At 44.1% G+C, this 24,927-nt stretch overlaps 2 protein-coding genes across 5 annotated transcripts in view; one reads left to right on the top strand and one right to left on the bottom strand.

The window, feature by feature from the left end:
* CLSTN1 (calsyntenin 1) overlaps positions 1-12,524 on the top strand; it is a 62,436-nt gene extending 49,912 nt beyond the window's left edge. For 2 of the 4 annotated variants that reach the window (XM_024210608.1, XM_024210607.1), the window contains 9 exons: positions 38-88; positions 1,460-1,617; positions 2,644-2,792; positions 4,444-4,670; positions 5,133-5,303; positions 5,494-5,639; positions 7,343-7,478; positions 8,513-8,697; positions 9,991-12,524. In XM_024210608.1, the coding sequence (XP_024066376.1) occupies positions 38-88; positions 1,460-1,617; positions 2,644-2,792; positions 4,444-4,670; positions 5,133-5,303; positions 5,494-5,639; positions 7,343-7,478; positions 8,513-8,697; positions 9,991-10,182 (1,415 nt within the window). In that variant the 3' untranslated portion in view covers positions 10,183-12,524. The remainder of the gene's footprint in view (positions 1-37; positions 89-1,459; positions 1,618-2,643; positions 2,793-4,443; positions 4,671-5,132; positions 5,304-5,493; positions 5,640-7,342; positions 7,479-8,512; positions 8,698-9,990) is intronic. The other 2 variants (XM_024210610.1, XM_024210609.1) reach the window with 1 other exon arrangement.
* Positions 12,525-14,471: 1,947 nt separating this feature from the next.
* PIK3CD (phosphatidylinositol-4,5-bisphosphate 3-kinase catalytic subunit delta) overlaps positions 14,472-24,927 on the bottom strand; it is a 51,697-nt gene continuing 41,241 nt past the window's right edge. Inside the window, exons 16-23 of the mRNA XM_024210624.3 lie at positions 23,340-23,518; positions 22,551-22,660; positions 21,746-21,824; positions 20,436-20,603; positions 19,469-19,592; positions 17,407-17,552; positions 15,971-16,103; positions 14,472-15,203 (exon numbers count right to left, since the gene is read on the bottom strand). Of these exons, the coding sequence (XP_024066392.1) occupies positions 15,066-15,203; positions 15,971-16,103; positions 17,407-17,552; positions 19,469-19,592; positions 20,436-20,603; positions 21,746-21,824; positions 22,551-22,660; positions 23,340-23,518 (1,077 nt within the window). The 3' untranslated portion in view covers positions 14,472-15,065. The remainder of the gene's footprint in view (positions 15,204-15,970; positions 16,104-17,406; positions 17,553-19,468; positions 19,593-20,435; positions 20,604-21,745; positions 21,825-22,550; positions 22,661-23,339; positions 23,519-24,927) is intronic.

Below are 24,927 nucleotides of genomic sequence, written 5' to 3'. Positions count from 1 at the left end.
CCCCATTGTCCCTATTCTTTGTCTTGCTTTTCTACAGAATATACAGGAAATGAAAATGACAATGAAACTGTGCCTGAGACATCTGCAGGTTGCTGGAGTATTTTCCGCTACTTTTTTATTTCATTTTTAAGCCAAGACATTGCTTCATCTCACATATAGCATGAAATGCAGGCATTGCGTTTTGGCCACTGATGCCCCCCACATAATCTGCTTCCGGGCTGTTTCTTCATTGTACTATTATTTCCAATGCTTCACCTCCTGATTTTATTTTTATTGCATATAAGTGCACATCCATGTACAAACTTGAAACCATTGTGATTGCAGTGAAGTGGTGTAATATGAGCCATTAATGCAAAGTATTAGCTACACTTTTTTCATCCAGTTTTATTCAGATATCATTGCATAGATCTTATATGTAACCCAAAGGACAATGTGTCTTGATAACACCTAGAATTCCTAGTGGGTACTCACTTGATCAGTAGTCTGTAAAAATGCCAGTTGGAGCCAACAGAAATAAATACCAGCTTTTCTTCCCATTTGGCTGACATTGCAATGTTTTATTTTTCTACATAGTTTCAGCGGTTCTCTGGGTTTCATGTCTTGGTTTGAGATTTAATTTACTACATATTTCTAAGAGACTACATTTAGGTACTTACTGTTCATGTAAGGTCTGGAACTGCTTTGAATGCTGTAGAAGTACATACATGAGAAGATTTCTGATAGCTTACTTTTAACTTGGCAAACAAAAGCATAACAAGATCCAAGGGCTGGAAGTTGGAGCTAGACAAATTCAGGTTGGATGTGAGGTGCAACATTTTTTAAATGAGGGAAACTATTGGAACCACTTACTGAGGGCTGCAGTGGATTTTTCTATCACTTAGATATCTTTCTGAAACTGCACTCTACCTCAATCAATGATGAACTTGAAATAAGAGTTACTAAGTGAAATTCTGTGCTCTGTGTCAGGCAGACTGGATCATCATAACCATCCCTTCTGGTTTAAAATGTTTGCAGCACTTCAGGTTCTTGGTTTGGCATAAATTGTACTTTGTTGCACTTTCTCCTATCCTGATAGGCGTCTCCTCATTTTCTAGAGTTAATGTCAAATAGGAGATATCATTTCAGCACTAGGGTTAAAGTCTCATCAAAGAGCTCATTAGCTCTATCTTTGGTCTTCTTTAAGTACACCACCTCGCTGTATAGGCAAAAGTAACATTTGTGATGGAAACACTAGCCTCCGCTTCACAGTTCAGGATGGCCATACATGTCTGTTTTGAGGGCCATATGCATGATGAACTGTTTAATTCTTTCATTGTGCTTGAACATGATCACAAGTTTAACACCCGGAATGGATATAAACTAACCTGCATGTGAATACATCATGGTAAAATAAAGCACAATTGATGATAAGAAGAAAAGGTCTAAGGTCTATAAAGTTTTTTCCTCCCTCTTTATAAAGGTGGCGAACTCCACATGGCTCAGTTTTTCCGAGGCAATCTGGCTGGATTAATGATCCGGTCTGGTAAACTGGAGAACAAGAAGGTGATAGACTGCCTCTATACCTGCAAGGAAGGATTAGATTTGCAAATTGCTGATGGCATTGGCAAAGGCATGAAGGTAAATTTGCATATGGATGAAGTGAAATGCATGTGCTGTGATTTACTAAGGGTTTGTCTATACTAGAAATGCTACAGCGGCACAGCTACAGCTCTGCAGCACCACTGCTGTAGTATAGAAGGGTTCTTCTGGTGGTGTAGTAAATCCACCTCTCCCAAAGGTTTGGTCACCAGGTCAATGGAAGAATTCTTCTGTTGACCTAGCACTGTCTACACTGGGGCTTAGGTTCACTTAACAACATTGCTCTGGGCTGTGAATTTTTCATACCTCTGAGTGATGTATCTAGGTCAACCTAACTTTCTAGTGTCGATTAGCCTTAAGAAAGCAAGTACTTGACCTGGTAAAGATTTGCCAATATAGCTATATTGTAGATGCAGCTTATAAAAGCAAGAGTGTTTTTCCCCAGTATATCTTATGCCAGTTCCTCAAATGAAATAAGCTATACCGGCTAAAGCGTTTTTGTGCCAGTACAGCTGCCTTTCACTAAGACTGTTAGTGGTATAGAGATGCAGTTTAAAAAAAAAAATCACACCCCTAGTGATATTACTAAACCAGCAAAAGTTTCTAGTGTAGGCTTGGCCTTCAGTGGCCTTTGAGAATGCAAACGGATGCATAAGCGCTTTACATTTATGGAGCCTAACAAAACAACTTAACATAATAGGTCTCATTTATGAGTAGGTATTTTATTTCAATAGCAAAGCCTGTGAGAACAAGGCTAAGTTTTCCTGACTTGTTAGCTATATCTCTTTCAGATGACTAGAGTGTCAACATTGTGCCAAATTCCTGGAATTTTTCTTGGATAATGAAATACTGTAAATGTTTGACTTAAACTTTTAGGCTAATTGGGGAAGTTAAACTGAGTTGTAAAGCCAGTGAATAATGATTCGTTCTGCTTTGAATACAAATGCTAATTATCTCCATGCTTAATAGCTTAAGCAGCACTGAGCTTTTCGGTTTAATTATTCTAGCACATTGGTACTTGGATCTCTTTTTTCATTTTTCTTCTGCTCTTTGGAATGGTTTCAGATTAATATGAATCCCAGCCAGTCAACGTTGACCTTGGAAGGGGATGATATTGACAGGTTTGACAAAGCCATGCAGCACATTTCCTACCTGAATTCCCGCCAGTTCCCAACACCTGGAATCCGGAGGCTCAAAATCACCAGCAATGTCAAGTATGTCCTAGTGCAGAAAAATGCATCTATACATAAGGATATTGGGGGCTTGGATAAATAAACTAAAACAAAATTCTTTAGTGCAGTGCCATTGACATGGTCACTAATGCAGACCTTTACTTTTGAAGGCTCTGATCATGAGCCTTAAGTACTGAGGTGAAAGGGAATCTTCCCAGTGATTTCAGTGGGCTTTGAATCAGCCCTTAGAACAGTTACCAATACCAAATTTGTTCTGTTACATAAAAATCCTGATCTGTTTCTTGGGACTGTTGATTAGATATTAGTGGGTATTGTAACATTTTTGGGGGATCTGATCCAGGGATCAATAAATGTTGTTCTAGATGTAAAGTAAAATATTTGATGCTGATTATGGCCAAAGTGTTCAAATTTAAGTGCCTACATCTGCATCTAGGCACCTGAACAAGTGGTCTGACTTTTTTTTTTTTTTTTAAGCGGTGTTAGGCACCTGCAATTCCTGCTTAAGTCAAATGAAGCTTCTGGAATAGTGTTTTGGTACAGAATCTTTTTGCTGTGAATAGCAGCCTTAAGTGCCTTGAGCTATTGCGTATTTGTTAGCATTGCCATCAGAACTTCTCCAGACTGGTTTCAGATGACTTTGAAGACACTGATCAGAGAGGGGTAACCAAAGTCAGGCTGGAAAATGGTAACTTTATTTAAAAAAAAAAAAAGCTATTTTGGATGTATTCTGTCATTCTTCAGGACTTTCCATGGGGACAAGAATGCATAATATTTCCGAGTACGCCGGTAATCTATAGGCCATTGATTCAGCTAGTGGCTGTCTATAAGCATCTGTATGAGATGGTTTGTTAAAAGGAACTGCTATGCTGTTTGGACACTTAAACAGAGCTCTTGTCAGAGCTGGCATTGTTGCTTTACAGTAGTTCATGTGATGTTTCTCATTGGGTGTGCATTTTCCTGGCTTCCTACCCAAGTTTTGGGTTTGAACGTACTCAGTATCCCAAAATAAAACTTGGAATGCTCCAGTTTAAAAGATCTTCACAAACAAATTTTCTCCTGGTTTTGCATCAGAAGCATATGGAACTGTGAATTATGAACCATTATGTAGTTAGGCATCTAAATCCATCTATATTTTCATGAAACAAAAAAGCATCATTTGGCCACTTGAATGACCAGAGTTCTCTGGGCCATGTTAGTAGGCATGTGACCCATCATTTCCAGTCCTATTTATATTTCTACTCTATTTATTTGAGGTTAGTTATTTCCTTCATGTCCAGTTTGATTTTATTTTTCCTAGTTGGGCAATCTTGGTTGTGATCATTGTAAGTGTGCACTGTGAGGACTTATCCAGTATTGCAGCCTTACCTATTGGTATAATCTGTGGATGTTAGTCATAGCCCAGAAAATGGGACAAAATGTTCTCCATGAGCAAAAATTCATTTTAACATTGTTCCCTTTGAGGGGGTGGTAGTGGTGATCTACATTTCCAACACAGTTGTTGGATGAATTATAGGACCCTTGGGTCCGAGACAGAGCTTATTTATATAGGATTTAATTCACGATTAAAATGTTCACCGTATTTTAACTATTTAATTGCCACTGTGATGCATAACTGCCTCTCCTTTAAGCCTGTCTTGCACAGTTAAACAAACAGCCTGTGTATCTTTTGTAGGTGTTTCAATGAAGAAGCCTGCATTGCCATTCCCTTTGTGGATGGGTATATAATGGTCTTGCAGCCTGAGGAACCCAAGATCAGCTTGAGTGGCATCAATCATTTTGCCCGTTCTGCTTCAGAGTTTGAGAGTCCAGAGGGAGTTTCTCTCTTCCCTGAGCTTCGCATAATCAGCACCATCACTCGGGAGGTGGAACCAGAGGGAGATGGAGATGAGGATCCTACAGGTAACAAACTTGATTATTAACCCAGTTGTGGAATCTGTGCCCCTCCCCCAAATTCTCTGCAGTGGGGGATGGCCCTCCCTGTGTGGATATCCCTACTGTAGCACAGAATGGAAGGGGTGGGTGTCAAATTTTTTATGATACTGTCTTTTTGATTTAGCAGGAAGAGAGTGGGTAGGCAGGGCTGGGTGAGGCGGTGGGCATGCTGTTTTTCCCCTGGGCCTGCAGAACTTCAATCAGAAGTGAGAACAGTCTTAGACTGTTTCTTCTCCAAGGGAGAGAATGCTTTTTGGGTGTGGTTTCTTAAATGGGAATTCAATCTCACACCTAGATCATTCTTCATGGCGAAATCATTGTACGTAGTCAGAAGGGAAGAATTATAGCTGCTTATGACACAGTACAGCTCCTTCCACTTTTGCCTTTGGCCTTTCTGCTTATTTCTTTGGCTTCCATGTCCTCCTTCAGTCCAAGAATCTTTGGTATCGGAGGAGATCATGCACAACTTGGATACATGTGAGGTCACAGTGCTAGGAGAGGAGCTAAATCAGGAGCAGGAAAGCCTGGAGGTTGACATGACACAGTTACAGCAGAAGGGCATTGAGATGAGCAGCTCCAACCTTGGCATGATCATCACAGGTAAGGGGTTGCCACCTTTGGCCTTGTGCTGGGAAGGGTTTGAGGCAAATGAGAACAGGAACTGTGTATTTGTGTGCTTACTAAGTGAAATATTTGTTAACTGAATGAAAACTTTCTCCTTCCCCCCACCCCAAAACCCCCAAACAGTTTATAGTTCTGACAAGTAACTGGGTTTTTTTTATCCTCCTAGGTGTTGATACTATGGCCAGCTATGAGGAGGTTTTGCACTTGATACGCTACAGAAACTGGCACACTGTCTCTCTGTTTGACCGAAAGTTCAAGTTGGTCTGTTCTGAGCTTAATGGTCGCTATGTCAGCAATGAATTTAAAGTGGAGGTATGTGAGCTAATCTCATCCCTTTGAAAGTTGTCAGAGCCTACATAGATGAAAGTTAATGCTTCAAGAAATTGATCAGTAACTGGTTTGGATCTCTGCCTTCTAAATATTATGTCATCAGAGCAGACTAGGGTGTGTTAGGCTGTTTTAATGGGTTGTCAATCCAAAAGTTGCCTTCACTGATTCCAACTCTGAGTGATGCACAGACCAGATCATATGGAGTTGGGACCTATGTGTATCCTAGTATATGGAATGCAGTTAAGGGGAGTGAGTGGGGAAGAGGCTGGATGGGGAGGTGGGACACTAGAAAATGGACTATTGGGAACAGTGCCGCATTGGCCCTAAGGAAATGGACTCGAGAAGTCTTTTTTCCAACTCTAATTACTGTGATTCTGTAAATGATTCTGTTTTTTCTTGCAATGGGGCTTACTACTGTCTTGCTTGCATGACACAGAGATTACCAGGAAGACTAATCCTGAGTGACAGGAGGAACTACTTGAAATAAAAATTATTATTGCCCTGCATATTTACACGGGGAAGGAAGGGAATAATATAGCTAAAACCACACAGTATCTATAGAAGAATATGAATTAATGAGTCTTGCTGTTGATGTTAACTAACCCGCAGTGTAAATATACACCAAAATTCATCAGTAGGTCCTCTGAGTGATGATAAATCTTGATATTTGCTGCAACATGAAGTTATTGTTGCATTGAGAGCCATTGTTGCATATCTGTATATCTTTCCATTGTAAACTTGAATTTCATAGGCTGATTTTTAAAAGCGCAGCTTATGCGAGGATGGTGAAGTTAAGTCTGACTTGCCACTATTTGTTAACCATCCCCCACTTCCCTTTCCCTATCGAGGAGCAGAAATTGCATGCATGGCTAACGTGGCTGTGCTTCCTGAGGAAGTACTGTCAACTTTGATCCAGGATCTCCACACTTTAGCAAACTGGAAATGCTTCCTTGTCGTTTACTAAATTTCCCCTCTTCCTATTGTGCAGCTGGCCATGCACCACATCTGTCTGTCACTACTCCCCATTACAGAGGAGGATACACTTAGCAGTGCATTGGTGGGGAGGAAAGGGAAGCTCACCGAAACATGAAAGGTGCTAAACTTGTAGCTGAGCCTAACTTAATGAACCATCTCATCAGAACCTCTGTTAAACTTTTTGAAAAATGGTCTCTGGAGTTCCAAAGAACCTGAGTCTCTGTGTTTTGTCTGTGACCTCCTGTTTACCCATTGCTGTTAACTGAAGGTGATCCTACACAGTTGCATCAAAATAACAAAAGATGTGGATGGAAAAATGGCTTAGTTATTTCAGTAAAAGTCTGTGTGGTCACTTATTTCAGAATGAAAGTGGCGAACATCAATTTAGCTGCAGTTGGTAACAAATTGACTTCATTCTTTTTATTCTGAAATAAGGATGTCCACATACAGACTTACACCATGATAACCAAATCAGTTTTAGGAAACATAAGTTTGTATAGACCAGCCGTAGCATATCAGGAACTGCTGCTTGAAATGACTATTGAAATATAAAATTGGGCCCATGACAGTTCAGTGGTGGCTGTTGTTTTGTTGTTTTGTTTTGAGGGGGATAGATACTGACACACAGGAACTGAATCCCATCTACTTGAACCAAGTGCATAAACAAGCTGCTTTTTTCCCCTAAATTATTTTTTCCTTTTTGTTTTCAGGTGAATGTTATCCATACAGCTAATCCAGTTGAACATGCAAATCATATAGCTATGCAACCACAGTTTGTTCATCCAGTGCATCATACGTTTGTTGACCTCTCTGGTCACAACCTAGCTAATCCCCACCCCTTTTCAGGTAAGGACTGTCAGTCACTTAACTCCAGTTGATTTTTTTTTTTTTTTTTAAACTGGGGGCTCAACTAGGTGGCTTCTTGCTGCAGAGGGTTGGAGTTTCTTGGGGTGCCTTTCCAGAAACAGCCAGCAAATTAAACTAGTAATCTACGCAGCTATTAACTTTAATGCTCTCTAAAATATGAAGTCCCATTCTGTTCTCCACTCGGGAGGAACAGCCTGCTAGAGATCTAGAAAATGCCAATCTAATGACAGATACAAAGTCCAGCCCTTCCTGACTTGGTAATTTTGGGATACAGAGCACTGCAGTAGGTGCTGTATAAGGACCTTGATTAAAGGGGTCTGAGGAACTGGGACTGGATTTCTCATGAACAGTATGACCTTTTATTCCGTTGAGGAAATCTGCCATTCCTCCACTATGTTTTAACTTGGTGTGAACTATTTAATGTTCCAGTGGTGCATGTGGGAGGAAAGCAATAGGCTTTGAAGAAAGGAGCCTTCATAGTAAGTTTTTTTTTTTTTTTTTTTTTTTTAATTGGTGGCTGATCTTCTTTCAGATTGATGCAAATTCCTCATAGTCCTTGTTTGACTCATTTCAGTATCTATATAAAAGCACCAGTTTGAGCATAATAGGCCTGATTCTGTTCTGCCAATGCAGTTTGGTTCTAGCCCTGTAAGTACTGGTATGCCTCCGGCTCCTGAGCAGATGCTGCCAACCCTAGTGAAACTGCATTTATTTTGTGACCATTCATCAGACTAGACTGATAGCACTAAACTCTTCTCACTTCTTACCTGAGCAAGGTGTGAATCCAGCCCACTGGACTGTGCCACCGAAACTTACTAGTTTAGCAGTCTGACCAGAGGACGGAGCCAGGAACTTCTACGTTTTTGTCCTTGCTTTCCTACTGGCCTATTCTGTGATTGTGGATAAATTTGCCTCCGTTTACTCATCTGTAATATTGGGGTTAATATTCGGAAGAACCTGTAAATACTGTGTATTAGTATGATTATTCTTAAACTCCCTCTTTCTTGTCACAGTTGTTCCAAGTACTGCTACTGTTGTCATTGTCGTGTGTGTCAGTTTCCTGGTTTTCATGATTATTCTGGGTGTGTTCCGAATCCGAGCTGCGCACCAGAGAACCGTGCGTGACCAGGATACTGGAAAGGAAAATGAGATGGATTGGGATGACTCGGCCTTGACCATTACTGTGAATCCTATGGAGGTAAGGCTTGCGTCCCACGGTATGTTTACATTGCAATTGAAGGAGTGATTGTATTACTGGTGGGCATGCTCAGGCTAGCTTTAAGCTAGCAAGCACATGTAGCAGTGTAGATGTGGTGGCACAGGCTTCAGCACAGCCTAGTAATCTGAACAAAAAGCCTGCTGGGGACATTGGTATGTAACTCTGTTGCTAGTCTGTGCTGAAGCCTGTGCCACCACGTCCACACTACCACTGTTACCTGTGCTAGCTAGATTAAAACTAGCCTGGGTATGCCCACTTGTAATATAATCACACCTTCTCTTGCGGTGTAGACAGAACCCTTAGCCCTTTTCTACAAATATTGCTTTCCAATCTGTCAAACATGCATGGCTGTCAGAGCAGGATAGATCTGGAAAGGGGGTACTGGCACAACAAGTTTAATGAATGCCACAGGAAAATTTGAATCCATTCCTCAGAAAGAGAACATAAGAATGGCCATACTGGGTCAGACCAAAGGTCCATTTAGCCCAGTATCCTGTCCTCCAACAGTGGCCAATGCCAGGTGCCCCAGAGGAAATGAACAGAGCAGGTAATCATCAAGTGATCCATCCCCAGCTTCTGGCAAACAGAGGCTAGGGACGCCATTGATGGACCTATCCTCCATGAATTTATCTAGTTCTTTTTTGAACCCTGTTATAGTCTTGGCCTTCACACCATCCTCTGGCAAAGAGTTCCACAGGTTGAGTGGACGTTTCTTGTGATCTGTTGTGGGATGTGGCTTGATGGCTATAAACTGCTCAAAAAGTACCTGTGTGTTCTATGCCAGGCTGTAAATAAAGGTGTAACACTGGCTCCTTCAGTATATTCCTTACAATAAACCAACACCACATCAGCTTTTTCCATTAAGTTATTCTTGCTGTCCACCTGGTTTGATGCAGTTAGTTTTTGGATCAGGATCATTTCTACTTCAGTTAACTTCTGATACTTTAATATTAAAAAGGAGGGGGGCATGGGAGGAGCAGGGACACTTTAAATCACTAATGCTGCTGCTGAGTTCACACCAAAGGATCCTATTTCAATAGTACCCTCTTTAAAGCGCTGGATGACCTTTGGGAATGTAGTTATACTAAAGAGTGACAAGACTGGCTGGTAACTTTCTGAAATCACAGAACTACTTCAGAGCCACTTTACTTTTGCTAATAGCCAGCTGAGTGTTGAGCATCCACAACTCCCAGTGAATGTAGCATATAAACGGATGGGAGCATGTCGGCAGCTAGAAAAATCAATGTGTGTCAGCTAATTTGTGTCTGACAGACCTATGAAGACCAGCACAGCAGTGGGGAGGAGGAAGAGGAAGAAGAAAGCGAAGATGGAGAGGAAGAAGATGATATCACTAGTGCAGAGTCTGAAAGCAGTGAGGAAGAGGAAGGGGAGCATGAAGAGGACCAACAGAATGTTAACAGACAGCAACAGCTGGAATGGGATGACTCTACACTCAGCTATTGATTCCAGCTGTTCCCTTTGTTTTTTTGTTTCTGCTCTAGAAGACTTCACTGTAATCCTCTCCATTGTTCCCAAGGATCCGTGGTGTAAAAAAGTCATTTTGGCCAGTAGAGCCAACCAACACCCATCCCAATATTTGTGTTATATTGGCTAGTTCCTAATGCTGTCTCTAGAACTGTAGTTAGTACCTCTCCTCCCTCACCCATCCCTCAGTGACTGGATTTTTTACACTATGTGAGGAACCACCTTGCACTTTTTTCTTCATGTCATCTCAGCTAAGTGACTCTACAGATGTGTAGCCATTGCACGTGAGTTTCTGGACACTTTTTTTTCCTGGTGAAACAACTTTGGCTTGATTCATCTTATTCTTTCTGAATGATGCAAAGGTCACTTGTTGACAAAGGGTAAAGTTGCTTATTTCAGCTTGGTGAATTTTTTTCCCCAAACTAGTGCATGTGTAAAGTGGCAGAATGAGGTTAATATGTAGAAGATTGACTTTTTTTGAATATTTTGTAAATATATTGAATTATGTCATTTGTGGTAGTGAAAACAGGGACTGGGGTTTAAAACACGCTAAGGTAAAAATCATGAAGCATGAAATAATACAAGTCGCATAACTATTGCAGCAGGAGCACAGGCACAGTTATCTAGTGTAGATGTATTAATAATGCAGTGTCATTGGCCGCGACTGCTGTGTTCACTCAAGCCCTGCTGTTCTTCTCTTCCCCTCCTCCCCACTTTGTTTTTATGGAGAGAACAGACAAGCTTGCAACTGTAAAGGTTTTTCAGAATTTCTGCAGAGGTTCAACTGCACTGCCTAGTAGAGTTTAAGTCTTGATCCTTTGCTTATTTCAGTGTAAGGATTACTAAATTGAGAGAGAGAGGAGAAACACTGCCTGGATCTAGAGCATGTAAGTGTACTATTGATATTCTGAGTGTTCTCACCAGAGCCTCTGTTAATTGGAGTGGGGCTGGTTGTAGTCTAAGGCTGATGTGTGCTGGTCACATGGCTGGCAGGGCAAGTCATTCAGTTGTTTGTAATAATGGTAACTGACGCTGAAAAGCCTGAGACCTGTGTACACCTGTGCCTTGGCTACCAGTCTAGAGAGGGATTTTATTTTTTGGATTGTGAACTTTTCTAATTTAGGGCATGGGTGGACATCATTCCTATTCAACACAGTCCTGCTTAGTCCCTGTAGCTCCTTGTACAGTAATCTAGACTGTTGGTGTATTTAAACTTTTTGTTTACACTTAATAAATCTGTTTTCCTGCTGATGAAATTATGGCATATATTATCCAACCAGAGAACCTTGTCAATTGAGTTAAGACTATTGTTCCAAGACCCGGCAGGCTGATTTTCTGATCAAAGACCTCTAACTTGGAAGTGCAAAGGACTACTTCAAGGAATGGCTGAAAGGTACGAAAAGTAAGTTATGACCCCGTGGTGGTGAGTGCTAGATTTTTCGTAAGGCAGGTCTTGTTCTCTATTTAACGCTTTTGGTCCTATTCAGAGCTTTGTCTTATGCATAGCTGCTTATTCAATTTGACATTTGGAGGTGGGTTAAAAGGTAACTTGATTTGCTTGCAATGTGAAATTAGAACTCCATTCACTCATTATGGTAGCAGAGTTCCAGATTTTGATATTGCATGTAATCTGTTTACTGTTGGTATACACCAATTTAAAACAGGTTAGTGGCTCAATTTCCATACCAGTAGTGGGAAATGTTGAATAGTTTCCAGTTGTTCCTTGAGCAGGTATAAAGGTGGGGGGGAGGGGCAGGGGGAGAAGGGCAGACAGCAGAGGGTGTGAACAGCTGAAGGAAAAGTAGTAGACCCAGCTATTTCTATATCTTTTCAGAGCAGACCTATTCTTACCTACTACACATCTTGCCTCCCAGTGTGTGAAACAGGACCTAGGTGTGGGTTTATCTGGGGTAAAGCTTGACTCTGGAGTGCCTTTTACAATAATGGACCTGAAAGCAGGGGAGAGAACCCACACAATCTTACTGTTTTTTAATGTAAAATTTTAGATTTCTAAAATGGGGATATGGGTTTGACTACTTTTATGTGGTAACATAACTGCTAGTTTTAAGTAAACTGGGGAACTTTTAACTTATGTCTGACAGTTGTCCTGTGTTAATGTCAATGTGTAGAAGACTTATTCTTCCATATACTGTAGCTGCTGTAGTTTAGACTAAAACTGATCATGATTGAATGCTAATGCTGAAAGGCTGTAAACTTTCTGATGCAGTTTGTAGCCAGTGTGGATGTAACTTTTCAGATCTGTATATTGGTAATAAGTCAGTTTGAAAAGTCTAAGCTACAATAAATTTCTGGTTCTGAAATCTGTTTGCTATGCTTTCTGAATGGTACAAAGGTGATGAGTCAAGTGATAACTGACTATTCATGTTTTAAATGGTTTGCCTGTAGTGGCTACATTATCCCAGTTTGACTTTAATGCCTAAAGTGAGGGAATGATTTGCCAGGACTAGTGTACAAGTTAAACATTTTATTTTTAGACTTACCAAAAATGCACCTAAAATCACAGATTGAAGGTAATTGAAAAAAATCAAACATTATGTAAACATTCTCTTGTTGCAGAACCCTGACATGGCTTAAAAAAATAAATTCATTTTTTTTCAGAGGGCACATACACAATAAGAAATGATGAATACCGCTCTAAATAAATAAATATCAAAGTAAAAGGTTATTTTATCACTTTAAAAAGAATGTAACTTGTGTCTGGGACTTATTTACAAAAGGTGGTAATCTTCATTTGAAAGAGGCTGAAATTATGTTTGCTTTAACTTTGGAGAGACTGGATCTTTGCTAACCAGATATAGCCTATGATTTTGCTATACAAGATGGTAACAATTTTGTAGTTATTCCACTACTGACCTGAGGGGGAGAAAACTTTTTATTCATTACAGATAAGGAGAATTCTGCAAGACTGCCATAACCCCATTGTAGACTGGTTAGGCAATCAGCACTTTACTGCCTGCTTGTTGGGTGTGGTGTACACCTGCTATCTATTGCACTCTTAAAAACAAAATAGATGCAACTAATGTGCTGCTTCATACCCTTACAAAACTAGAGCAGGGTCTGAGCTAATGTAAACAAAAATGCTTCAAAATATTGTATCACAGCATAAACTGAAGGTGCAACTTTCCAGGCTCTCTCTACTACCATCACCCTGTATATTGACAGTGAATCTTCTGCCTTCAGGGTGTGAGGTGGCACCTAGGGTGACCAGATGTCCCAATTTTTGGGTCTTTTTCTTATATAGGCTCCTATTACCCCCCCACTCCCTGTCCCGATTTTTCACATTTGCTGTCTGGTCACCTTAGTGGCACCACACTTCTTCTCTCCTTCGTCAACAAGCCAGGCTAGTTAACATTGACAGGCTGAAGGTGGATCCATGGTGATGCTTCAACTACTGAGTACAGGAAGTCCTCACTTAAAGTCCTGTTTCAATGTTAAGTTGCTGATCATTTAGGGAACATGCTCGTTTAAAGTTGTGAAATGCTCTCTAAGTCGTTTGGCAGCTGCCTATTTTGTCCGCTGCTTGCAGGAAGAGCAGCCTGTTACAGCTAGCTGGTTGGAACCAGGGTGGACCAACAGCTTCCTGCTCCCTTAAATTCCCTGTGCAGCAGCTGTCCCTCCCCCCCACTGCCATGTGCTGCTCCTGCCCTCTGCCTTGGAGCTGCTCCCAGAGACTCCTGCTTGCTGTACAGGGGGAGGGGGGAAGAGGAGGGCTAATGTCAGGGTGTCTTCCCCTCCCCCTGCTCCTGCACCCCACTTACCCCATCTTCCATAGAGCTGGGGGGGGGGGAACACACTACAGAGGGAGCTTCTGGGCAGTAGCTGCGGTCTTAAAGCTGATTTAATTAACAGGGCAGTGTACTTAAGCCTGGGGTCAGCTACTTAAAGGGGAAATGCTCATTTTTTCCTCACACACAGGGTGTGTGTCTGTCTGCCCTCCCTCCTTTCCTGCTGCCTTGTAGAGTGTTGTGAGAGTTAACCCTTGAGGGCTCAGTCAATTGCTAGTTCATTTAGCAGTAAGGCATTCCTCCACCTCAACCAAGCTTCACAATCATCACCGTGTACCAGTATTAAATTGTTTGGTGAAAAAAAATTTTCCTGGAACCTAACCCCCCCCATTTACATTAATCCTTATGGGGAAATTGGATTTGCTTAAAGTTGCATTTTTCAGGAACATAACTACACTGTTAAGTGAGGAGTGCCTGTAGTTATATATATATATATATATATATATTAGAGCTTAGTAGCATTATCTTCCGACTGTCTCAAAACAGGTATACTATCTTGTGCTGCTTTATTAAAATACATCTCTGAAAGGGTGGGGGTAAGCTAGTGAAATCTTCAACTAGAAAAAATATTGCCCAGCAGCACCTTCCACTTTATGTAGAGAGGGACTGAAGTTATTAGATGTACCAACATGCTATTTTCTCTCCATTGTTCACTGCTAGTGCTAATCTAGTCTGTCTTTAAAAAGTTGATATGCTACTGGCCAAATTACAGCCTCTGAGCACAGCTCCACATCCCTAAAACTGAGAAGTGGGTGAGGAATGTACTGAAGTAGCACAACTGCCTCACCTCTACCCTTAAACGATGGACTGCATCCTTAAGAACTTACATTTGCAAGCTTCACCTACACCTACCTTTCAGTGTACACAGTAATCTTATTGCCTCATGCTGTCACCCTAGAGATCTAGAATGGGATTATGCAGCTGTTGGTTCTGTAGACTCTTCTCAAACACTTGAGGTGCAGGTGCTGATCAGCAACATTCAGGAGTCTTTATACAACTGGCTCGTGGCCACTGCTATTACATTCTCCTAGAGCACCTGGACCACCTGCAGGCTAATTACTGTCTATTATCTTTGGATACATTGTGCGCCAACCAGTTCACTTTGGTTTTCCAGCTCTCTCGCAGGGCTTCATTAAATTTTAGTCTGAAGTGCTTCAATGCCTCCTCATCTGTTTTTCCTAAAGCTAGAGAATCCTGAAAGAAAGAGGCAGAAATGAGTGTGTGGCACCTCCCACTGATTGAAACAAAATGACGACTGCCTGCCCAATTGCACTGGAGCACTCTGATAGAGAAAATAGCTACTGGTCACACACAAACCCCACACCACCTTTGTTTTATGCAGGCTGCTCTCTCAGAAAGTAAACTACATCCTATTTTCATGCTGGAGCTGGGAAAACAATCCTTTAAACACTAGCTTACAACACAACCCCATTTCATCCAGCTCCGGGAGACCAGGTTTTTAGCACTTTAAAGGCACAGTGGGACCAGAAAGTGGGAGCTAGAAGAGTCAAACACATTCAGGGCTGTGCCTACCTCCCTGCAGCTGATTCCTCAACTAAGCACACCTGGCTGCAACAGGTGGCAAGGAAAAGGAAGACAGGATGGCAGCAGGTAATATTGCCAACTCTTCAAAAAAAAACATGTCTCTCAACTAATTACCTCTCCATTAAAAACCAATTGGTTGCTTTAGTTTGAACTTTTTCTAGCCCACATTGTTTCAGAATCTCATTTATTTAAAACTCTATTCGAGTCCCAGCTCCTAGAATTATTTGATTGAGAAACTCTAAATCGTGTGAGCAGGGAACAGCAGCATGAGGTGGAGAATCAATTAGCAGCTGGTGGATATCTGACAGCTGGCATATCTGCTTTTAAACTGCAGCAGAGGATGCTCCTTTCAAGTTTCAACTCCCACGCCTTGACCTCTTACTTTTACTCCTACCCTCTCCCACCTCCTGCCTCACCTTGAGATACTGAATGTCTTTAGAGCAGCTGAGTTCTGGCAGGCCAGCAGCTTTCATCAGTGCAAACAAATGCAGGAAGAGAAGACCATGGCACCTCAGGATCATGTAGGCTTTTTCACAGTAATCCCTGAATCTGTGCAGGAAGAGAAGGGGGAAAGCGGAAGTGAGACAAGCAGCCCAACTAAAGCAAGACTACAGCCATGATAGCATGAAAACAGCCCAGTTAAAGCTTCACCTCCTCTGTGTTGAAATCAAGGTGTTCCAACAGCTGGGCAAATGTTTTTTGACTAGCCCATGCTTCAGCAAGAGCTGGAAAAGACTAAGGGCAGTAGCTCTCATATTATGTTTAGTCCAGTGGCTCATTGGCCCCTGCCCCAAATCCAATCCAGACCTGAGTCTCTCTCTCATACAAACTGTTCGTGTTTAGTCTCTGTCCACACCCCCTAGAGTGAGGCCAATTCTTATGACATGAGCACTTGATCCAAGAGCACTCGCAGAGGAAAGCCAGCTCTCTGCTGTGCCCTGTAACCAAATCTTCTAAATGCATTAGCTTAAAACCAACCACTCATACCAATGGACAATTCCCAAGGGTTTGTCAGCTCAAGCAAGAGCTAAGTGGTAGCCTGGGTCATTTTGAACTCAAGTACATTCTCCCACCCTACATTTAAACTGCTTGTGTGGCTGGAAGAGGAAGTGTTGTAGCAAAACAGATGCAAAAACCTGCAGCCATATCTCCACTGCTATGATGATCAATACCTCGCACACCACACCTTTCAAGGTCCATGGGCCCTACACATGCCTATCGCAACATGTGGCGTACCTCATCCAGTGCACTAAATGCTCCAGCAACAATTATGTGGGTGAAACCAGACCATCACTACACTCTCAAATGAACTCACACTGAATAATGATAAAAGACAAAAACACCATGTTACCTGGGGGCAAACACTTTTCACAAAACTAGCAGGCCTCATCCTCAAAGGAAACCTGCACAACACCTTCAAAAGATGAGCCTGGGAGCTTAAATTTGCTAGAGACTAAAAAACATGGATGGAATAGAGACACTGGATTTAGAGTTTAGTACAACAATTTATACCTGTCCCCACTTTCTCCCTCGTGACTGTAGAGGTGGTAACAGACCACTTCACACTGAATGGTCCCTTGAAACCTGTGTTAACTAGTTATGCTAAACAATCTGATCCGCTTTGTATTTAGCTGTGACACTGAGCACATTTTCCAGACCTGAAGAAGAGCTCTGGGTAAGCTCAAAAGCTTGTCTCTCTCTCTCACCAAATAAGAGATATTACCTCACCCACCTTGTTGCACACTGGATACAGACCATCTGCAGAAAACTATTTGCTGAAGTGATTGCTACAGACTGACACATCCACCCCAAAACATTTTGCGAAAGCCTGAGTAAGATCAGTGGCACTCACCTTTCAAACTTCTCACTGTTGTTAGTTTTCCCTTGCTGGATCACATGCACAAAGTCGTAGGTTAAGATAAAAGGAACCCGTTCTCTGTTAATACCAAATTTGGTCTTGAAGTTCCCCAAGAAGTGGCCAAAATCAATATGAAACAGCTGGAATTAAGAGAGAAAAGAATTATTAGTGGGATGTGTCTGCTTTCTGCTGATTAAACTCTCTTGCACTTCTCAGTGTGAGAATGTGCTTTATATCTCCAAGCAAAATAAAAAAAAAAACCCTACTCAAAATGATCAGGCCCCTATGGCTGCCTGGCATCTGTACTCTACTCAGGATTCTATTCTAAAGCGATCAGACACAGTCTCATGGGAAACACTAGGCCACCTTTCCCATCTCAGTCCATGGATAGCAGGGGGGAGTACTTACTTTATAGGACACAAGTGTTACCAGTAATGCATCCATGCATAAGTTAAGTGCTGGCTGGGTCAGGAAGGATTCTTACCCCTGCAGCACTTGATACACATGGGGGATTTTTATGTCCTTCTAAAGCCTCAGGAATAGGTCATTGCCAGAGGCAGGATAGCAAACTAGATGAGCCAATAATTCATTCCAGAAGGGCAATTCTGATTCCTACATTGCGGCTGGATGTCTGATGCCCTGTTGGAGACAGCTGCAAAACTACACACTCCGGTGAAGTGAGTTTTTTTTTTTTTTAGGATAGAGCTCTCTCTAGATGAGTACAGGTTTTTCATGACCAGATTGCAAGGCTGCTCTAAACCCTGAAATAAACAAATCAATGCTGCTGTTCAAAGGGTTCCAGCACCCTCTAGTGGCAAAAAGTAGATTGTCACAAGCCGTGCAGAATCTATATCCCTGAGTCTTGCAGATTCTTCATGTCATTTCTGTCAAGCAGAAAGAAACCCTCAGCAGCAGCTCTCCAGAGCTTTCTTGAGCCCCACAGATGCAGAGTGCGAAGTTAGCCCCCTTGCTGCTGCATTCACAGAGCAAAGGCATCTCTAGGTTTTTATAAGGTCGTTCATCTCAGCAATAGCTGTGCTTGTTTCCAGGACAGCACTTGTCCCACCACAGGGATCTAAAACAGCATGAGGAAGGTGAAGCAGGGATCCAGGGGGTGCTACACGAAGAAAGTGCAGACAGAGCCACTTATTTTCCACAACTCTGAATTTCAGAGCTCAGCAGCTGACAGCTTGCTCACTAACATCAGATAGCAATTCAAACAGGACTATAGCACCTAGCAATCTACTGTGCCTCTTTCTAGTTCGTCTCCATAGGTCAGTACATGTCTGTTTCCTATGGCTTTGGCTCATTTCAAACTAGACTGAACAAGAGATGGGGCTTCCACCCCTTCCCACAAGACTGTCCCCACAGTCTAACATGTATCCTGTTGGCAAAAGGGGTTTCCCCTTCCTAATTTTGCCTGCGGCCTCTGGAATAATGGAAGTGAAGGATACAATATAAGCTTCAAGATGAGACCTGAAACCCACTGGTCATTAAAAATCCCAGGGAAGTGAAATTTCAGCACCAATAACTACATTCTTTGGGACCTCAGCTTTCATTAAAGGCTCTAGTCTTTGTAATAGCAAAGTAAAGTTTCAAAATGGGAAGCCAGCGTAAATGATCTCTGCCTGAGTCTGCAGACAGCCTCAAACAATAGCTGCGAAGTGTGACTTGCACCCTAGTAATTACAAAGTGGGTGTTAACACTATTCTAATATATACTGACATTTCCACTGTCCTGAACTATTTCACTGCTGATCAAGGCATGCAAGAAAGAAGGGCAAATATATTCTGAAGCTATATAATCGCCTGAGAGTCAAGTCTTGTTTTGGCCACACAAATGGGCAGAGCTAGTGAGAATTTTTCCATTCTCTACAATTGGGGTGGAAGGTCTGGGGCCTTTATCTGGGCCTCAGCAGCTCCCACACTATCTGGTCCGAAGATAGTGAAGAAACCAACTGGGATGTTTCTATTCCTCTCGGAGTGGCCTACACACCCTCTGGCAAAAGAGACAAACAGCAGCAATGAGATCTTCAGTACCAGCGAACGCTCCATACCTGGCCAGTTTCCCGGATCATGATGTTGTCGCTGTGCCGGTCCCCTATGCCCAGCACGTACGTTGCCACACAGTACCCAGCGCAGGAAAGAGTGAATTCCTCTATGGCTTGTTCTAGTGCTTCACTGCAGGGGACAGAAACAAAGATGAGTCTAAACCCAAACAGATGATGTACTTTGAATACAAATACTTTACCCTAGGGCTCTCGCTCTCATACCCCCTTCCCCATGTAAACCTGCTGAACCTAGTGGGATATGTACACAAACTACCAATCCTGTGTTTTCTGTGAGGTCCTTCACCGGAGACTCTTCTTGTCCCTCCTCCATCAGGGAAGAGTGGCTGGGACTCCTGCTCAGTCTTAACCAAATCAGTTGGCTTCACAGGACTGGAGGGGCTGTGGGGACTGAACAACCTCACTCATCCCTAGTGGTGGTTCCTGCAGGTCTGGGACAGGCAGAGTGGATTTGGGGAGGAGGGAAGCAGTGTTACTGCCCGTCACTGTAAGTGATAGAGAACTCAAGCCTGCAGGGCCATCAATCTGGCCCTCTCATTTATATCCCTTAAGTAGTATCAGGATTCTACAAAACAGGGAAGATGCAGGCCCTTATCCCTTAGTGCATCAAGAGCCTGATCCAACTGGTATTGAGCATCCATGACTCCCAATAAAGCTGTGGATGCTGAGCTCAGCACCTCTCAGCCCCCCCAGTCTGGGGGTGAACCTGAAAAAAGCCTCTTGTATCCCAAGGGAGTGTCCTGCCCTGGAACATTTTCAAGACCCAGCTGGACACATGGAATGCTTGCTGGTGTACCGGGGAAGGACATAGGCACAAGAATGAAGCTATAGCCCAGGGATGCAGCATGCACTCCCCATTGTTCCTGGATGGCTTGGAAATCAGAAGGAACCGAAGAGGGGAGGGGACAATAGCTGGAAGGAAGCCTGAAGCTGCAGGGAGCACAGTCCCACCTACCCTGGGTTCTTGGATTTTAGCCAGTTCAGCAGCGCATCCTTGTTGAAAGCTGCTGTGGCTGCCATGTTGCTCTTGTTCAGCTGGATGTTGGCAATGGTGTCCGAGTGCATGACGACTTCGATCAGCCCCGTCTTGTCGCCTGTGGAGAGGCAGCCGTAAGGGGTCATCCTGCAGAGATGAGAGAAACACCTTCCAGTGAGACCTCGCACAGCGTTGGCTTGGCTTTTCTTTGGGATTCCCCATCCTCCACTTTCCAAAGGGGATTTGCTGGGATAAATCCAGGGTGTGTGTGTGTGTGTGTGTGTGTGTGTGTGTGTGTCACCTAAACTTCACACACAGCAACCAGGGACCTCTGCAAATCCCAAGAGTACTCAGCCAGTAACAAGCATCAGCGTACAAAGGTGCCAAGTGCTTCGACTTCCAGTGACTCCCAAGTGAACTGAGGGCAGGTTGCACCTTGGAGGACCGGGCGCGCAGAAGAAAGAGGTGCTCACCTGGAGGCCCGGGTTAAACAATAAATATTTTGCCCTGATCTAGCACCTTTACTCTGAGGCTCTCTAAGCATGTTACAGACATCCACTAGGCCTTGTCATAACCCTCCTGGGAGGCCGGTCAGTTTCATTACACATGCCCCCCGCCCCCCCAAAATGTTTTAAAGACGGTCAAGGACAAAGGGAGGTACAAAGAAGCAGTGTGACTTGCCCAAGGCTTCGCAGCGACTCAGTGGCAGAGCTTTGAATAAAGCCGAGGCGGCCCCACTTTCTGTGCCCTACTCTAACCACTACTCCTGCCACTGAATTTCAGGGCCGATAACTGCAGTAATGATGGAAATAGGCCCATTTCTATTATTAACAAATGGAAACTTCACTCACCATCTTCGGTGGTGATGGGACATTGAGCTGGAAGAGTTCCCTTTGGTTCTTGGGGTAAGTAGGAGGGGAGCAGGAGCTGCGGTTATTCCACCTCCTCCATCCACCCTCCCTCTCATTAGCCCCATAAATAGGGCTAGCAGCTAGTTTCATGTGTAAGAGCAATCCCGCTGGTTCCCTCTAAGGGCAGCTGTGACACAATCAGCCCATGTCCACTGTGATTTCAGCTGCAATATCAGATATTTAAGTTCTTTCTCCCTCACCCAATCATACCTCTGCTCTTACCTCCCCCTGAAACAACCCACTCCACACAGACTCAGGCACACAGGCTTTGTCTCTGTCTTTCCCTGGTAGGGCAATATAGGACGACTGACAGAGCGATTCAGTCCAAATGCAAACTACCACTGGCGTAGCACAAGTGACTCAGCAGTAATGACTCACCTCAGGTCCAAACCCTCCTGCTTCCACAGTACGTCCATCAGCTGGATCATCTGCAGAGTCAGCATGTCCTGACGGAGATCTGGTCAGACGTTACAGATGAAGACAGAGTTCTATTTCTCCCATTTTCCCCTCCTACTCAGCTTCAGCAGACGCTCTCTTGAGAGCATATGCATATGGAAGATGTATTTGCCATATTTCTCACTTTCTATAGCTGACCACTAGGGGGCACCTGCATACAGCAGAGTTTCCCACTGTCACCACAGTTGGGCCTGGAAGTGTTAGAGCCTTCCCTTTCCCCGGAGCGGGACAGGTTTGTCTATTGCCAATGGCTCTGTTCCCATGGCTCTGTCTGGGGCATTTCAGAAAGCCTCTTTCTGAACAGAGGTATAGCTGAAATCACTGAGCCTCCATGAGCCAAAATACACTATGGCAGGACCCCCTTGCTACAGCGACTCCTACTGGCAGAGGCTGGGATAGGAATACCTGAAAGCTCTTCCAGGCCCAGCGCTCCTTCCCCATTCCCAGTAGTGACTCCTGCTAAGAGAGGCTAGGGCTCCCGCGCAGCTCCAGCCTCATTCCTTATAGCGACTGGGGCTATGGAGTTGCAAGGAGGTCTGACTGACAGAGCTGTGCCTGGCAACTGTTTAGATAAGAGCCTGTTAGATCTCCATCGGAAATCCTGCTGTCAAAGCCTCAGTCTCCTTACCTAACAATGATCCAAGCCCCAGCCCATTTACTGCATGTGAATGTTTTATACCCATTAATGCCCCCTGGCGCGCAGAGGAACAGAAGTCGCAGGACTTACCGTCTCCATTTTTGAAAATGATGCCCACTCCCCTTCCACCTGCTTCTTCGTTATTAAACACAATCCACAACGGCTTCATCTTGGAGTCCATAAAAGTGCAGTGATCCACACTAGAGAAAAGGAAGAAACCTTTCATCAGTCAGGGTCTCTTCCAGGGGTGAAAGTAATTTACGGAACTTACCAGTACTGCCAGAGTCCTGAGGAGGTGTGGCCTCATCTGGAAGAGGCGGGGCCTCAACTGGACGAGGCGGGGCCTCTCGAGATTTAAAGGCCCTGGGGCACTGGCTGTGGCTGGGAGCCCCAGGGCCTTTAAATCAACCGGGGGCTCCTAGCTGCAGAGGTGGCTGGGAGCCCCTGGGGCTCAGGGGCAAATTAAAGGGCCCGGGGGTCGGCCACCGTGGAGCCCCGAGCCCTTTAAATCTCGGCCCCAGCCTGGCTGCCGGAGCTGCGGGTGGGATTTAAAGGGCTCTGGAATCCCCGCAGCGGCGGGGAGCCCAGAGCCCTTTAAATCCCCACCGCGGAAGCCGGTGCGGTCCGGCACGGCGTACTGGCTCTAGCCGGTACGCCATACCGGACCGTACCAGCTTACTTTCACCTCTGGTCTCTTCCCGCTCAGACATGGGGAGTAGAGCCTCATATGCAAAACCAGCTGCAAATGCTCCTAACAAACAAGTGACTAGCACAGGTGGGAGGGAAAGATCAGGAAAGCCAGCGATCTAGGCTCTTCCACCGAACAGTAATGCAAAAACCACATGGCAGTTAAGGGCATGGAGCACCAATCCTCCTTACCAAACTTCAGCAAGGATAACGGTGGGGTTCAGGGGGCACTGGAGATTGGAAAGTGCCTCGAGATAGGTCTCCTGCTTCATGCACACATGCATCATCTCCTTGGCTTGTGGTTTGGTGGCCTTCTGAGAGCTCACTTTAATGAAGTCATTCAAGGCTTTCATTTTATTAAGTGCTTCCCCCTGATACAGACAGAGGAAAAAAATTAAAGCAAGAAACCCTGCTTATAGGGCCACCTGGGAAAGTAGGGCTGGCTTCATTCTTGTCTCCCCCTAGTGAACACTGGCTACACACAGCATATTTGGTGGTGGCTGCCCGAGGGAAGTACAGAACTTGGATAGCAGGGATGTTGGCAAAGCAGCGTTGGGACTCAGTCCTGAAATCGAGGGTCAGTGTGGAGGCCCAGGTGTGCAATAAGAGAGAGGGCTGTGGGTTAGGCGAGAAGGGCGCTGGCAGAGCTGCGTAGGGGTCCCAGGACTGGAACAACACACATGGTGTGGATCGAGATTGACATGCATTGGCTAGTTCTGCTGACAATCCTATGAGTCCTTCCCTTTCCTAATCTATCTCTTCCTCTTTATCTAAGGTACTTCCATGGCCCATCACCACAGTACCTGAGCACCTCACAATCTTTAGCGTATTGATCCTCACCACAGCCCCGGAGAGACGGCAGCGCTATTATCCCCATGTTACAGATGGGGAACTGAGGCATAGCAAGGGCTAAGTGGCTTGCCCGAGGTCACTTGAATCCAGGTCTCTCAAGTCCTAGGTTCGTGCCCTGCACTGTCCTTCCTCTCTCGTAAGCACTAACATTTCATCCAGAATTTAAATAAATAAAACTATCCCGTGTTCACCATGAACTGAACAATGCAGCTTCATCAGAGCACCAGCCAAGAGGGGAGTGCCCCATCGCCCTCTGCTGAGGGGAAGTTTCCAAACCCACTGGGGGGGGGAGGGAGGAGGGGGCGGAAGAGGGGAGAAGAGATTTAACGTGTCTTTATCCTGCAGTATAACTGAGGGCTTCTGGTTGTGCGCAAGCGCCTCTCAGGAGCTAAAGTTTATGCCGTGTGTCACCAGAGAGGTAAGTGATTTGCAATCACATCTTGGCTTTGGCCTGTGACCTGGCTATCACAGTCACATGCCCACTCCTGGGACAGCTGTGTCCAACAGTCACAGATAATGCTTTGCACTTTTACAGCCCGTCAGCCAGTGGCTGAAACCCAGATTTGTAAAGTGCTTAAATAATCCCTACCTGGGGAAAGTGAAGTGCAGAAAGTCACGGCCCTAAATCAGATAGTGAGTCAACAGCAGAACCAGGAACCGACACAGGAGATCTGACTCAGTCCCCACTAGTGAACATTGCATTGCACTGCCCTGCTGGTCCATTCTGGACCAACCCAGCTGGAAGGACTGCAGCTTCACTTCTAAACCTCGTGGATTGTGTGTGTGGTGGGGAGGGACGTGAGCAAAACGGCACATGAAGGGGAACTCTGGGTCTAACACCCCATAAAGAAAAGAATTATCGCTGTCAGTCTGATGTTAGTCAGTTATACAGACTAAGTCCCTTGGGGCAGGGAGCATCCTTTTGTTC

This window comes from Terrapene carolina, unplaced genomic scaffold (assembly GCF_002925995.2).
Source record: "Terrapene carolina triunguis isolate 2854851 unplaced genomic scaffold, T_m_triunguis-2.0 Scaffold714, whole genome shotgun sequence".
Classification (NCBI taxonomy): domain Eukaryota; kingdom Metazoa; phylum Chordata; order Testudines; family Emydidae; genus Terrapene; species Terrapene triunguis.
This window is presented reverse-complemented; position numbering and strand designations above follow the sequence as displayed.